General features: G+C 41.8%; 1 protein-coding gene across 7 annotated transcripts in view; it reads left to right on the forward strand.

Annotated features, from left to right (window-relative positions):
- Positions 1-14,938, forward strand: part of SESTD1 (SEC14 and spectrin domain containing 1) — a 118,567-nt gene extending 103,629 nt beyond the window's left edge. For all 7 annotated transcript variants that reach the window (XM_050916802.1, XM_050916805.1, XM_050916806.1 and 4 more), the window contains exons 14-18: positions 1,652-1,733; positions 2,451-2,573; positions 3,323-3,514; positions 5,995-6,116; positions 14,209-14,938. In XM_050916802.1, coding sequence (XP_050772759.1) covers positions 1,652-1,733; positions 2,451-2,573; positions 3,323-3,514; positions 5,995-6,116; positions 14,209-14,338 — 649 coding nt within the window. In that variant the 3' untranslated portion in view covers positions 14,339-14,938. The remainder of the gene's footprint in view (positions 1-1,651; positions 1,734-2,450; positions 2,574-3,322; positions 3,515-5,994; positions 6,117-14,208) is intronic.
- The last annotated feature ends 921 nt before the right edge of the window (positions 14,939-15,859 follow it).

The following is a 15,859-nucleotide window of genomic DNA, read 5'->3' on the forward strand; positions in this document are numbered from 1 at the left end:
GTCCTAGGTGTCTTATAGCTGCTGTAGCCAAAGCAATCTTTGAGGCGTTTTGTTTGTTTTGAATTCCTATTGACAAATGACATCCTTTGTATACTAATATGGCATATGGTTTTGTTAAAATAATTGAAACTTGGATCATCTGAACTAAATAAAATCCACACTTTTCCTTACTATTACTCTTGTGGTTTCTACCAAACAGAGAAAAGAAGTTTGGATAGTTAGAATTCTACCTAATTTGCACAACTTATACTAGATAAAAGGAAATGCCCAAGGACTAATCTTTGAAAATATTCATCTCACCATGAAAGCATATTTTTCTGGCTCAAGTACATCAGCTTCCATAACAGGAATGCCTCATCTATAATATTACTGACATTTTTTTCCCAGAGAGGGGACAATATGGTTAGGAAATCTAAATCTGAATGTGAATTTTCTCCCCTCTGATGGATATGCACAAAGGAATTTGTATGACTAAAAGTCCTTTAGTTAGCCTGAATACAAATCAGGTTCAAAGTAAAATCAGACAAGGCATTAGTTTTTAATTTATTTTCCCACTTGACTTGCAAGATTTGTTTGCAGTAGATAATTGTAAATAGTTTTAAGATTTCTGGTAGGTCCAAACCACGTGTGAGTAACACAATAAGAATAGTAAAATATTGGCTACTAAGCCTATCCAATGTTTCATAAATTTTTGAATGTTTATTTCTAGGGATATTTTGGCCAGATCACTAAAATTCTTGGACTCTGAAAGTCATGTTTTCTCACACTCTTACAATAGCTGCTGCTCAGCGTAAGCATTGCAGCACTGCAAGGCACACTTAACAAAGCTCAAAATTTTAGTATGTTGCAGGGCTCATGCAAATTACAAAGCCTGTTTGAAAAACATGTGTGCATGTGCATATCCTGTCACTTACAAAGCTAACTGTTGCTATCATGATTAACTATTTGTTACTGAGCTATGTAGGATTCTGATTCTCCCTCTATATTCAACTAAATATCTTTGAAATTCAGAGGGAGAAGCCATCATGTAGATTTATGTATTATAATATTGAGCTCTGAAGGTTGACAGGAAAGTGCTTCCAATATTTTCATATCGTGACTGTAGAAAATGAATTAATTATGTCATGAGTTTAGTTTTAGCTATCTTCTTTCTGCATTAATTTTATATCAATTACGTTTTGAATGGTTTCCGAAAAGAGTTACAACAAAGAAAATCATCCAAACTAATCTTAAAAGTCTTTATGGTTCTTGTTTATGATGATTAATTTATCTTGTAACCTTTTAAATAGTAGTTGGCTAAAAATGATGGAGTGGGCAAATGCGGATGAATTTTAGAGATTCTCGTTTTATTCATCAAGATGTCTTAAAGGCAATGGCTATTGACAAATCAGTGTGTTTTTTAGTGCTCAGTTGCATTTACTGCATGTTTCTTTGGAATGCATTGCAAAATTCAGCAATGTGTGGACCAGGCTAGCGGTGCAATAATGTGTAATTACCTTTTTCATGAAAACTGACGACTTGATGCTGTAGGTTTAAAAATGCATAAATTGAAATACCATAGCTCTCGTTCCCAGGATATATTTAGTGTGCTGAATGGTTACTCTTTCTGTGATGTTATTTCAGTTATTCCTAAATGTTTGGGTTTCCTCAGGTGTGAGGACATGGTAGATGTGCGACGGCTAAAGATGCTTCAGATGGTACAGTTATTTAAATGTGAAGAAGATGCTGCTCAGGTAAGGGCTGGCTGTAGAGCATCACAGTTCTGCTTTGTTCAGACATGTTTGTTGGTTGAACTGTGTGAAATATTCCTTAAATGTGTATTGAATAAACATGATTGTGCTTTTGTGATGGCATGATGCTTCCAGATATTGAGGACTTGTATAACGTGGCTACTGTATAGCTCTTCACTCAGGCTGCGTCTTGATACTAAATGCAGACTTTTCTCTGTGATAAATCTAATTTAGTTGGCAGTCTTGATTATGAGATTTGACTATTTTGTGACTTATGTAATCATATGTCAGGTTTTATCTTAATCTAAATTTAAAATGCATGAACTACAACTCTCTTTTTAAAATGTAATAATAAAATCATTCGTTTTAATACAGGACCCATACAGGAACCATCAAACCACTTCTGCAAATATTATGCTAAGAAATGCTTTTTTCAATTTTCAAGTATATTTCTCATTTGATTCTTTTAAATTTAGTCTTATTTTGTTTTTAATTACTTCATAGTATTCACAAAGAGTAAAAGGTTATAGCAATGAATAAAAATAACAGATTAGAATTGGGGGTTATATACAGAATACTGATTTAGTTGAGACCTTTTCTGATTTTTTTAAAGGCAAAGCAATATTTCACATTTAAATTTGGCTTGGTGTACTGGATGATTTTCTTTTTAATCAGCTGTAAAGCCAGTTTTTAGTCTTTTAATTTACTTCTCTTTTTAAGGCAGTAGAATGGTTAAGTGAACTGCTGGATGCTCTGCTTAAGACCCACATCAGATTGGGAGATGATTCTCAAGAAACCAAAGTTTTGTTGGAAAAGCATCGAAAGTTTTTTGACGTTGCACAGGTGAGTGGTGGATTATCTTCATTCTAGAAACTCACTTTTTGCATAGCTACAGGCAGCTTTTAGCTGTACTTGGTGTAAATTTGGGGGACAGTAGTAGAGTTTCCACTGTTAACTATTTTCATACTTCGCATTCATGCTTGCATAGGGAAATACTGATAACCAAAGTCAGTGATTAGATTTAGAAAGATTTTAAAGCTGCCAGCACCCATATTGGTCCTGGCAGTCTTATGACCTTCATAGGTTCTGATGGAAACAGGAAATGCAGCGCATAAAAGAAGTTTGGTGTTGATAAAAATGGGATATGTCTGAGATGGTTTTCCTAATGAATTCTGAAGTGATTGCAACTAATATAGCAAAAATATGGGCCAGCCATCTGGCATATTGGTACAGATATGCATTACAGTGTGAGAGATGTGGGTTTCATGTCTGTTTCCAGGATGTAGGTGACTGGAGATTCAGGAACTACATTGTATCTCAAAAGCAACTCTCACATTGATGCAGAGACTCCCGATAGGCATTACAAAAACAAACAAACAAAAAAACAACACAGAAATATAGCTATCTACTTAATGAACTAATTATTATTCACATATAATTTGTAGATGATGTATTTTACTGGACTAGATCAGTGCAAGCATGCTTTGTGGATTACATCTAAGAGAATTCATCTCTTGCTGGTTTGTCTGTATTGTTACACATTGTCTATTCTGAAGCTGAATTTTACATGTACTCTCTTTTTTTCTTTGCAGAGTACTTACGATTATGGAAGACAGTTACTACAGGCTACAGTTGTACTGTGCCAGTCTCTGAGATGCACTTCTAGGTCCTCGGGAGACACACTTCCAAGACTAAACAGAGTATGGAAACAGTTTACAATAACTTCTGAAGAGAGAGTACACAGGTTGGAAATGGCTATTGCATTTCATTCAAATGCTGAAAAGGTGAGGGTTTTTTTAGGAAGAAAAACTAGTTATATTTTAGTTGAACTAAAATGAAAAATAAACATGTAAATTAAATCCTGCTGTGTATTTATTGGACTACAATCAAATTCTGATTATTTTGCTTTCTACATTTTTTAAACAAAATTAAATAGCATTTTCTATATTAAAAATATGTTTTATAGTTCAACTCTTTGAAATGTAAAATAAATCCCTTAAAACTGTCATTAATGTAAATCATTGTCTCTTCCATTTGATTATCATAGTCACTTAGCTTTAAATTACTTACAGTTCTAATATATTGACCCAAGAGGGCTGTATAATCAACAGTAATACCTAAGAGAGAGAGGACAATCTTTGTAGTTAAGGCACTGGACTAGGAGCCAGAGCAACTTGGTTCACTTCCTGGCTCTGATGCTGATTTTTTGGAGGGGCAGGAAGGTTATTGTTAGGAGTGCTCTGTGCTCAGTGGTTTGAGCATTGGCCTGATAAACCCAGGTTTGTGAGTTCAATCCCTGAGGGGTCCACCTAGGGATCTGGGGCAAAATCAGTACTTGGTCCTGCTAGTGAGGGCAGGGGGCTGGACTCGATGACCTTCTAGGGTCCCTTCCATTTCTGAGATAGGTATATCTTCATATATTATTATAAATTCTTTATCATAAAAGTAAGCGTCCCGCTACCGTCCCCTTTGGGGTATTAGTTGTGCTCACAGAGAAGAGCGCGTGTAGCCTACCATAATGTTGTGAGGAAGAACTGCCCTTGCATTAGCTACTGCAGGACTAGTTGGGGGCGCTCAAATGCACAAGTTCCAGAAAATGTTAGTTTGTGATGAAGGAAAAGGCAAATTAATTCTTCAGAACATACAGGTTATGATGATTTGGGGAATATGGGTTGTTGGTAGTGTACCATACTGCAGATGCATGAATGTACATTATTGCTTTTATCCAACTGTTTTTAGAGAGAGAATTTATGGCAAGGATCTTAATCTATTTATCTCCAATGCACACATCACCAAGGTATATGATAGTCAATATAGGACACAGTGAATGCATAAATTCAAATTGATATTGAAGCATAGTCCTGTTGTAGAGTTAATCCATATATTCCTGACTTCCAATTTTTTTTTCTAAATTAGAAATCATTTTGGATTTAAGGGTATTGGGAGGCTCAGGAGATTGATAATAGGCTACCAAGTCTTGTGGCTATGCTATCAATTCAGGGCAAATCTAGGTCAGTAGTATCTGAAAGCTATTCAAATCTGATGATAAATGGTAATAGTTGGTAAATGAAGTGACAATCTCAGTCCAACTCTTAATGTAGACTTGTCCATATCACAAAAACTCTTTCATAATTGGAAATAATTAACTGACACATTTGTAGGCAGCCTAAGTAGAAAGAAGTGAATGGATATGCAGAGAGAATTAGTTTCTCACCCATAAAGGCAGGTACTCTTCCTACAACTATGTTGCAGTACATTGGTGGGACAGTGTGAAGAACCTTGCACAGCTACTGCCCATACTCTTTACCAATTCAATTGATAAATCAGCACTTCAACATTGCCAGTCTGTGGCAGACCTTTTACAAGCACCACTTTTGCTCAAACTTTACCAGAAGAGGAAAAGGATGACTTTGGATTTAGATGAAAATATAGTGAAGTACTGACACTAGGTCCAGATCCAGTGTAGCAATTTGTATGGTCCTATATTTTAACCCAGGGTTCGGCAACCTTTCAGAAGTGGTGTGCTGAGTCTTCATTTATTCACTATAATTTAAGGTCTCGCATGCCAGTAATACATTGTAACATTTTTAGAAGGTCTCTCTCTATAAGTCTATAATATATAACTAAACTATTGTTGTATGTAAAGTAAATAAGGTTGTCAAAATGTTTAAGAAGCTTCATTTAAAATTAAATTAAAATGCAGAGCCCCCCAGACGGGTGGCCAGGACCCAGGCAGTGGGAGTGCCACTGAAAATCAGCTGACGTGCCGCTTTTGGCACACGTGCCATAGGTTGCCTACCCCTGTTTTAACCTTTTTCACACTGGTTGACCTTTGCTCTAGAGTATAGTTTCTGAAAAACTGGTTGGTGTTCTCAGGAATAATTTGAGTGGCTCTATTATTCATGTGCTTGTATTTCAAATCGCTACTTAGCTTGTTGGCTGATACGGGGTTATTTTTGTATGCATTTGAATTAGTAGTTGGAATACCTGGGGGTGAGTTGTGATTTTATTTTCTTTATTTATTTGTTTATGTATTTGGAGCTACTTAGCAGTAACATAGAATGTGTTGGCACATAGTGCAGCAACCCAGACTATCTTGTCAATGTGGGTTAATCATTTGTTTTAGATTTTCTGAGTGTACTTTGATTGGTTTTATATAAATGTGTACATGAAGATGCATTAACTATGCTGGTTAATGTCTGCAGAAGCTTGATACTGTCCAGTCTCTCTCTTTTGTTTTACTTTTTCATATTGTTTGTTACAGATTTTGCAAGAATTTCCAGAGCAGCCAGAAGCCATTAATGAAATGGAGCAATTTGATGAAATTGAAGCAGTTGGGAAATCACTGTTGGACAGATTAACAGTGCCTGTAGTTTATCCTGATGGGTATGAAACATGTTATTGTAATACTTTCTCAATATGCTTTTGTTACAGTTTGGCAGTGGTATGATATGCAGAGGTGATTAGAACATTTAGTGTTGAAATTGTTCATATTTATAAATTATCTGAGAAGCAGGGTGAACAGTGAGGTGGCAAAATTTGCAGATGATACAACTGTTTTGAGTAATTTTGTATCCAAAGCTGATTACAGTGTTACAAAGAGATCTCAATGAACTGGGTGACTGGGCAACAAAATGGCAGATGAAATTCAGTGTAAAAGTGCAAAGTAATGCACATAAAGCAAAGTAATTGCAACTACAGATAAAAATTATGAGGTTTCAATTAGCTGTTATTACTCAAGAAAGACATCTTAGAATCATCATGAATAGATATCTGTGGCGGGCCTGCCACTGCACTGCCCCTTTGTGTCAGGGGTGAGATGTGGTCCCTTGCCACCCGCTTGGGGGAGATCCGCCCACAACACGCTGAGTGTTAGTGTGGCTCTAATGTCATTTTCCTCTAAAGTCCCCCTGGGTTACTTCCTACCAAAGACGCCAGGTTCTCCACTTCGGGGGGTCCTCCAGTCTGTTCCCCTCCTGTGACGTCCTCCGTCTGGGTATCAGGGTGGGTCCAGGCTTGGCTGGCCTCTGGATCTGGCGCGCAGGCTGTCCCTCCTCAGGAGCTGGCAGCATGTCTCCTTCCCCTCCGGTGATCAGCCCAGATTGAGCAGCTCTGCAGGCTTTTATACCTGTTCTCCAGTTGGAGCATGCCCAACAGAGCTTCAGGGCATGGCTTCCTCTGCTAGGAAGGAAGGGTTAACCCCTGCAGTACCAGAGCAGGGCCATTCTGCCCTGTCACGCACCTTCCCCCTTAAAACAGCCAGCAGGGCCAGCTGACCCTAACCATTTCCTCCCTGTCCTCTTCCTTGACTCAGGAAAAGAAGTCTGCGTTCCCATGGGCCTTCCCTAGCCAGTGTAACATGTGGAAGAAGTAGGGTTGAGGGACAGGTACCACCACATGATCCGTCATGCTATTAATCCATCTGAGGGGTGCATGATCAGTCACCAAGGAGAAGGGGTTCCCTAATAGGTAGTACTTCAGTGCCTCGACCACCCATTTTATCACAAGGGCCTCACGCTCTATGGTGGAATACTGGGTTTCTCGGGGGAACAGCTTGCGGCTTAGGCTTAGGTACAAGACGAGATGCTCTTTGCCCCACACCTCTTATGATAACATAGCTCCCCAGTCCTACCTCTGAGGTGTCAGTCTGGAGGATAAAGGACTTTGTGAAGTCGAGCTGTATCAGTATTGGCTCCCGGGTCAACTGTTCCCACAGGACGCAGAAAGCCTTTTCACAGTCTTCTGACCACTAGAGCTTCCATGGCTAGGAGCTTCTTGTCAGGTCTGTCAGGGAGGCTGCTAGCTTGGCAAAGTTAGGTGCAAATCATTGGTAGTATCCGGCCAGTTCTAAGAACTGCCATACTTGCCTTTTTGTCATGGGTGTAGGATAGTTCCTCAAGGCTTCCACCTTATCTACCAAAGGGTGGAGTTTCCCTCAGCCCACCGTATAGCCCAGGTAGGTCACTTCTCTTTGGCCCAACTGGCATTTGGCTGGGTTTGCGGTAAGGCCTGCCTTGCCCAGAGCTCGTAGCACATTGGTGAGGTGCTGGAGATGTTCCTCCCAGTTGGCACTGTAAACAATGATGATGTCGATGTATGCTGTGGCGTATGAACTGTGGGGGCTCAGCACTTGATTCATGAGCTGCTGAAAGGTAGCTACGGCCCCATGTAACCCAAAAGGCATCATCGTAAACTAGTAGAGGCCAAATGGTGTTGCAAAAGCCATCAAAGGGATCTGCCAATATCCCTTGGTCAGGTCTAGGGTGGAGACAAATTCTGCCTTACCTAGTCATTCCAGCAGCTCATCCACCTGGGGCATCAAAGTGAGAGACCACACTCACCTTACAGAAATCAATACAGAACCTGACTGTTCCAGCCGGCTTGGGAACTAGTACTATTGGGCTCTGCCATTCGCTTCTTGACTCTTTGACCACCTCCAGAGCCAACATCATCTTTAGCTGTTTCTGCACCGTCTCCTACATCTTCCTGAGAAGCGAGCGGTGGTTCTCCCTCACTTTGTGGCTGGGGATGATGACGATATGATGACTGGTCAACGTGGTCTTCCCTGGATGAGCTGACAAGACAGTGGGGAAGGCTTATATCAGCTGCCATACCTGTTCCTGCTGTACTGGGTTGAGCTCCTGGCCTATGGCTGCTGCCTCTGGTTCCACCAGTTTGCCATCCAGTGGCCCCAACTCGGGTTCTGGAGGGTACAGGGTGATCATCAGGCCTTCCTGGTCTCTCCAGGCCTTGAGGAGGTTCACACTGTAAACCTGAGTGGCCTTCCTTTGCCCCGACATCTGAACTTGGTTGTCAACAGGCCCTATTTGCCTGGTCACCTCGAGGGGCCCTGCCATATTGCTAACAGCTTAGATTCGGAGGAAGGTAGCAGCAAGAGGATGCGGTCCCCAGGCTCAAATCTTCGCCCCTTATTGTATTGAGCCTTTTGACTACTTTGGGCCTTCACCAGGTTCTCCTGTGCTAAGGCTCCCAACTCTCGGAGCTGTTCCCATAGGTGAAGGATGTATTCAACAGATCCTCTGACCCGGGTCTCCTTGTTCTGACCACGTTTCTTTCAGGAGATCTAGGATCCCCCAGCATTTCCTCCCATAGAGGAGTTCGAAGGGGGAAAATCCCGTGGAAGCCTGTGGCACCTCTCACAGTGAAGTGGAGCACTGGGAGCAGCTTATCGCAGTGCCGAGGATCGTCTTCCACAAACTTTCTCAGCATGGCTTTCAGGGTGCCGTTAAATCTCTCTGCCAACCCGTCCATCTGAGGGTAGTAGATTGAGCATGAATATTCAACAGATGGCATAGCTCTGCCATTAACCTAGATGTCACGTTAGTCCCTTGGTCTGTCAGTATCTCTCATCGCAGACCCACATAGGCAAAGATCTGCAGGAGCTCATTGGTGAAGACCAGGGCCATGGCAGTCCCCAACAGTACCGCCTCTGGGTACCGCGTTGCATGCTCAAGGATGACCAGGATGTACTTGTGGCCTGAGCTGCTCTTTTTCCAAGAGCCCCACCAAGTCTAGGCTAATCTGCTTAAAGGATGTTCCAATCACCGGCAAGGGCAAAAGTGGGGCTTTCAGTAGCTCTTTCGGGCTGGCCTTCTGGCAGGCCTTCTGGCACTCAGGACAAGAGGCGCAGTAATCCTGCACCTCTTGATGGATGCCTGGCCAGAAGAACCTGACCACCCGTTGCAGCGTTTTCTCCCTCCCCAGATGTCTGTCCCAAGGTACTGAGTGAGCCAAGTGGAGTAAGTTCCGCTGGAACCGCTGCAGGACCAATAGTTGGCGCAGGTCGTCTTTTGCTTGTGGTTCCTGGACCACCTGATAGAGTAGGTCATTATGGATCTCAAAGCGGGGCTTTACTGCTGGTGTCAGAGTGAGTCTTCCTCCCCCAGGGAACCCGTCGCCTGCTCCTAGGCCAGGCTGAGGGTGGTGTCCCCCCTTTGTTCTTCAAGAAAATCAGCATTGACATCCAGCCATCTCTGGCCCTCTCTTGTCGGGACCGCGGTAGGGGCTCGGCCTCCTTCAGCTATATCGGGATTCTCCGAGGGCCCATACAGGTGGCCGTCTGACACTGGCTGGCCTAGTAATCCAGGCCTTTCGGCCCGTGCCCCACGCTTTCCTTGCAGGCCGGATACCCCACTCTCTCTGGAGGTCAGCAAAGCCTGGCCAATCGCATCCCAGAATCGCTGGGTAAGCTAACTAGTAGGGGTGGCCCTGAAGACAGCACCCTCCTTGTTGAGCAGCTTCAAACTGCACCTAGATGGTGGGGTAGGGCTTCACGTCCCCATTGATACACTGCAGGCATATGGGGGTCCCAGTGGACTCTACCAGCCCCACCTGAATATCTGTCTGGCTACATCCTGAGTCCACCAAGGCCATGGTAGATGTCCTGTCCACTCTCACTGGTACAATGATCTTACCAGGCTCCCACTTCTGGGCATGTTGACCAGCGGCCCAAACCTGCCTGTAATTACAATCTATGTATGGGCACTCCCTCCAGAAATGCCTTATCTGTCCACACTCATAACACCGGTCCCACTTTCCTTCTCTGGGTGGGGTTATCAGGGGGGTGCTTTGCCTTCCCGACGGGTCCTCTTGGCTCTGCACGAGGTTCGCCCTGGTTGGGTCCCTTGCACTGCAGGTTGGTGGGGTCCCCGATGACTGGGCATACAAATAGGATCTCCTCCCCTCCACCTTGCACGCCCCCCATGCAGGGGTTGGGTTCCATTCACCTGAGTTTCCCAATTTGGAGCCAGTCTTCCCCTCTCCCTCTGCTGCCAGGTAATCCTCCATTATGGAGGTTGCTTCAGTGAGGGTCTTCGGGCAGTGCTGCTGCACTCACTCCTTCCCCCTGGTCGGAAGGGTCTGTAACTGCTCTAGGGCCACGGTCTCTGCTATTTGAACACTCGTGTGGTGTTCTGGTTCTAGCCACCTCCAGCAGAGGTCCTGGATTCACTGTATCACAGCTCGTGGCCAGGCCCCTGGTGCATACCACTCTCAGCGAAGTCGCTGGCGATAAGTCTCATGGTTGATGCCCATTTGGTCCTGGATGGCTGCCTGTACCTTAGAGTAGTCCAGCGCCTCTTGCAGATCGAGGTTGCGATATGCAGATTGCACTGGGCCCGTTAAATAAGGGGCTAAGATAATGAGCCATTGGACAGGAGTTGCAACCTGCTCGAAAGTCACGAGAAAGGCCTTGGGGTCTTCCCCGGGCCCCATCTTGGTTAGGTACACCGGTAGCCCTCCGAGGCTGTCACCTCATGAAATTAATAGGCAGGAGATTTAAAACAAACAAAAGAAAGTACTCCTTCACACAATGCACAGTCAACCTACGAAAGTCATTGCCATGGGATGATGTTTGTGACCACCATAAGTATTACTGGGTTCAAAAAAGAATGTTCTTGGAGGATAGGTCCATCAATGACTATTAGCCAAGATGGTCAGGGACACAATGCCATGTTCTGGGTGTTCCTAAACTTCCAACTGCCAAAAGCTGGGACTGGATGACAGCTGATGGATCACTCAAAATTGCCCTGGTTTGTTCATTCCCTCTGAAGTATCTGGCACCAGCCACTGTCAGAAGACAGGATACTGGCTAGATGGACTGGTATGGCCCAGGATGGCTGTTCTTACGTGCTTAAATGCCAATGTAATGAACTGCTATCAGGATTTTTTTCTCAGGAGTAGAAAAGGGGGTGGTTCCACTCCATAGCTAGCTAATGGGAAAAAATCAGCGATAGAAATAGTCTGCCCATTGCTTTCAGCTGTATTATTTATTTCCATGCACTCTATCCGTAGTAACTAGGATTGCATACAAGGCACTCATACTTTGAACTACAAGCTTTGGAGCTTGAGTGAAATGTCCTCCCTCTGAGAAGTGTTGCTGAGTAAGCAGGTAGCCACATTCTGCACTAACAGAAGTTTTCAAATTGTCTTCAGGTGCAGCTCCAGTTGGACACTGCTGTGATAGAAATGCAGAAAAGCATGAATGGTTCTTGCTTATGTGAGGCCTGGCTCTTCCCAGTGAGCTCACTGTCTATCTTTCACAAACACTTAAAATTCACCAATAAATTCTTCTCTAAACATGTCTTAATTTGTCACTGAAATTTCCATTTCACATACTGAAAACGAGTTATCTGAAACAAGACCCAGTTGCTGGTCAGTCAGGGTTTTCCTCCAGGGGTGATTGTAACCAGAAATCAAAACAAACAAACATAGGCTAAATAAAGTACTGGAAACCTCCCCTCAGTTATTCACAAAGTCTTTTCCCTAAGACCGCCGGGCCCTTGGTGGTTGTGGTTATGTGTAAAGTTTCAACCTTTGAGGCCACCTTAAGAAATGGGTGACGGTCCCAAGCAGTCGTTTCCTTCTCCTTATTGCTCTCCAGGCAACCAGCTCAAAGACCAAGCTTATCCCAGGCTGAAATGCAGGCAGGCTGAGGTACTACTCCTTCATTTCAGGTGGTGGAGGGGGGGCAGTTCACCACTGCTGCTCGTTGTATTTTAAAATGTTGCTCACGCCTTCTGTCTCCTTACACTTAGCTATCAGAATGATGGAAGGAGCATTTCCAGTGCAAATATTTATTCATAAATGAATTGATGCTTTTGCTGCCTGCCATCATTCTTGCAAATAGAAACTTATTCCTCTGAATGTTTACAAATACTGGCAAAGCCAGTCTGAGTTTTTTATTTGTGGGAATATTTATCTATACTTTTTCTAAATGTAATCCTAGCTAGTATCAGTTATTCTTATAATGCTCATTGGGTTAAGACCCATTTCGCTAGAAGAAATACTACCTCTTAGGCCAAATCCAATGCTTACCTAGAATGGGTCTGCACAACTGCTGTGTGCTCTTCCATATATATATTCTAGAATAGACGAGCATGCTTTTTGAAGAACTGCTCTGATTTCTATTCCTGAGAAGCAATCTTACCCTCTGGTTAGAGCAATTGCGGTGTGGTTTGTATCTTATTAATGAGACTTCGTCCATTTCTGGGATGGGATATCTTTCTTACATGGAAATGGTGTTTTTCTTATAAACTGGGTCCATCCCTAATGCCTCACATGTAGTTTTGCGTGGTTATAGTGGTATTAGTATTTTTTAATACTTTCTTCTCTGAAAGTGTCACCTCTTTTTAAGGACAGTCAGGTTTTTTGTTATGCTTTGCACTTTTCTGGATACATTACTGTAAGAGACATTTGTCAACTTAAAAATCATACAATTTGTCTGAACAGTTTTTATCTTCTCGTCTTACCTGCAACACCACTGGTTGCTGAGGTTGAAAGAGATGAGAGGAACAAATATTTTTCTCAATTTTTTCAGTTTACTTGGTGCATTTGACATTTTTTGTATAGTCAGCTTCATTCTTCCTGGTATAGTTGTCAGTAAGGTATTTCTTTTATAGGTCTCTTCCATGGCAAGAGGGGAGAAAAAAAAACTTTTTTTTTTGAGAGAGAGAGCAAGGGACTATGGTTGAAAAACCACAAGAATTGACAGGTAGACACGAGGGCAAGTGCACTACCTGAAACCACTTTTAACTCATTTTTTTGAAGTTCATTAGATTTCAAGTTGACAGTGTCCCTATATGATTGAGTGTGCCATCCCTTTCTTTAACCAATTTCACTCTAACCGCTCCTCTGTTTCCTAGCTTGTAAGTACTGTCTATTTTTTCCTACAAGTGATTAGCTTTCATGGTTAGGGAAGGTAACAGCAGTCCCAGGGCAACCAGTAATGGTGCTACAATGTCATTGATCGCTTGTATCTGTTGCTATTTGATGAAATCAAAACCTCATTAGTTAGACAGTGACTTTGTCAATCAGAGTAGTATTTACATAAGAAAAACTTCATATTCTTTAGCATAATCTAAATTTATTAAATGGACAGTTTTTTTTTCTTGCAGCTATAAGGAGATATGTCATGTATTTGTGCAAGTTGTTGATGTATTATGAATTTGTACGGCACGTTTTGGGAGTTACTGCAGTAAAAATAACCTTGTTGCTGTGTTGTAATATTTATTAAAGAAACATTTGCCTTGCTGACATTAAAGTAAAAAAGCCAATAACAGTTACACATTTTTTGAAAAATGAATTTGGTACTCAGAAGTGCCAAACTGGGCATCCTGCAGCTACAGAACAGAACAAATGTAGCACAGGGAGTGGCAAAGAAAACTTAACGTTGACCTGCTAACATGCTTCGTAGCTGTTCTGAAGGGACTGCCTTGGTGAATGAGAGGATAGCTCAGTCCTCCCTATTCATACTGTCCTGAGTTTATTTTCAGATCGGTCACAGCAAAATTACAATTTAGGGTCTGCTCTTAAGCCCACTGAAGTTGGCATTTAAAATTATAAGCAGAAAAGAACCTATATTTCTATGCTGTTTGAAGTTTTCAGGAGTTTATTTGTATTCGCATGAGAATTCTAATGCTGTTTTACCTTTCTTTGTTTGTGGGTGTTTGTTTTTTAGTACTGAGCAGTACTTTGGGAGCCCAAGTGACATGGCTTCTACAGCAGAACACATTAGAGAGAAGATGAAGCTACTTAGCCTGAAAAAGCAGCAGCTGAGACAACCAGAAGCCACTACCCCAGAGAGCTAATAGACTGGACCCTTATCTACCAGCTCATAATAAGACTTCAGTTTGTAACCCAGCATATCGTCTGAATATTACAGCATTTGACATAATGCATTTCATAGCCATTATAAAACCTCATCTTTTTCAAAGTAAACATTGCTCCTCAACATCGTAACACTGTACATCTGCCAAGCCATAATTATTTAACATGCTATGAAACCATAGATTCCAAGTATCTTATCAAAAAGAACTGTAAACCTTGCACTGAAAAATTGCTGTAAAGCTTTACCGTGACCTGTCAGTTGCTTCTTAGTTAAACAGCTGACATAAGCTTTGAATGGTGCTAATCAGAATGTAGAAATTTCACATATGAAATAGTAGCTCTCTTTACCCCCCAGTGATGTAGTATTTTTAGGCTGTAGGTAAGCTACCTGTTTGTGTAGACAGTGGTGACCCTATAATTTTAATTTGTAATACTTTAAAAATGACCATTTCTGTTGTGCCAATATGCAGCCTGCCCATCAAATCTTTGATATATCAGATTCATTAAACAGCTGTTTCCCTATTTGTATTGGTATGTATTAAAAGCTGATTGTGCTTAATAAAAACCATCTTTTAAAAATCTGATACAAATTGGTTATGATTTATCTTCCCAAATGCGAATACTCTGTTTGTTACATACTCAAAGTCTGTATCATTCTTCTTAAGGGTCACATTATGGTACCCTTACTCACTGAGTATTGCCTTTCTTTAGGAGTAGCTCCACTGACATCAGTGGAACTACTCCTGGAACAAGCGAGGAGGGTATTACAATCTCGCCCTCAATGATTGATTTCTTTATTTTTTTTAAAAACCAGAAAAAGTCAGCAGTGCACAATAGCAAACTGTTATGTGCACAAGACAGAGGACAAAACATTAACAAGGACGTCCATATAAATTCTGTTGTGGTTCATGGTTGGTAGGTGTTTTCTTTGTTTCGTTTAAGATCTCTTGACACTTATAATGGGAGACGATGGTCTATACCATTTGAATTGAGGATGTTGAGCAGTGTGGACTCTAGATGCCTTCACTATTACTTCTCAGCGGTTGAAGATTTTCATTTCATTAGAAGTGGTAGATACAAAATTCCCAAACAGTCTAAAACCACAGGAATTGTAATAAAACAAGATTTATTAAGAATAGGAAATAAGATTAAAAAAAATAAACTCTATGCATAATTTGGCTAGCCTTTCACCCTGCAAAAACTAATCCAGATACATACCATTCATGTACATACAGGAAAGTAAAGTCTCACTTTTCCAGAGCATGTATCCTTTCTCCCATCTGATCCTTTTTAAAAACAGCATGTCAAAAAGTCAGCTTGCACTTTTAGGTGTCCTGTGTCATCTCTCCCCCTTTCTTGACTCATACCACTGATGTACTCTTTTGGATTTCTTTGATGTACCTGTTTTCAAAGTGTGCGTTTGCAGAGAGGGGAGCATTAGGCTGCCTTATGTTTTTTTTTGCCAAATAAATTTATCATTGTAATGTTTGGATTGGCTGCAC

This window comes from Gopherus flavomarginatus, chromosome 10 (genome assembly GCF_025201925.1).
Source record: "Gopherus flavomarginatus isolate rGopFla2 chromosome 10, rGopFla2.mat.asm, whole genome shotgun sequence".
Taxonomy (NCBI): Eukaryota; Metazoa; Chordata; order Testudines; family Testudinidae; genus Gopherus; species Gopherus flavomarginatus.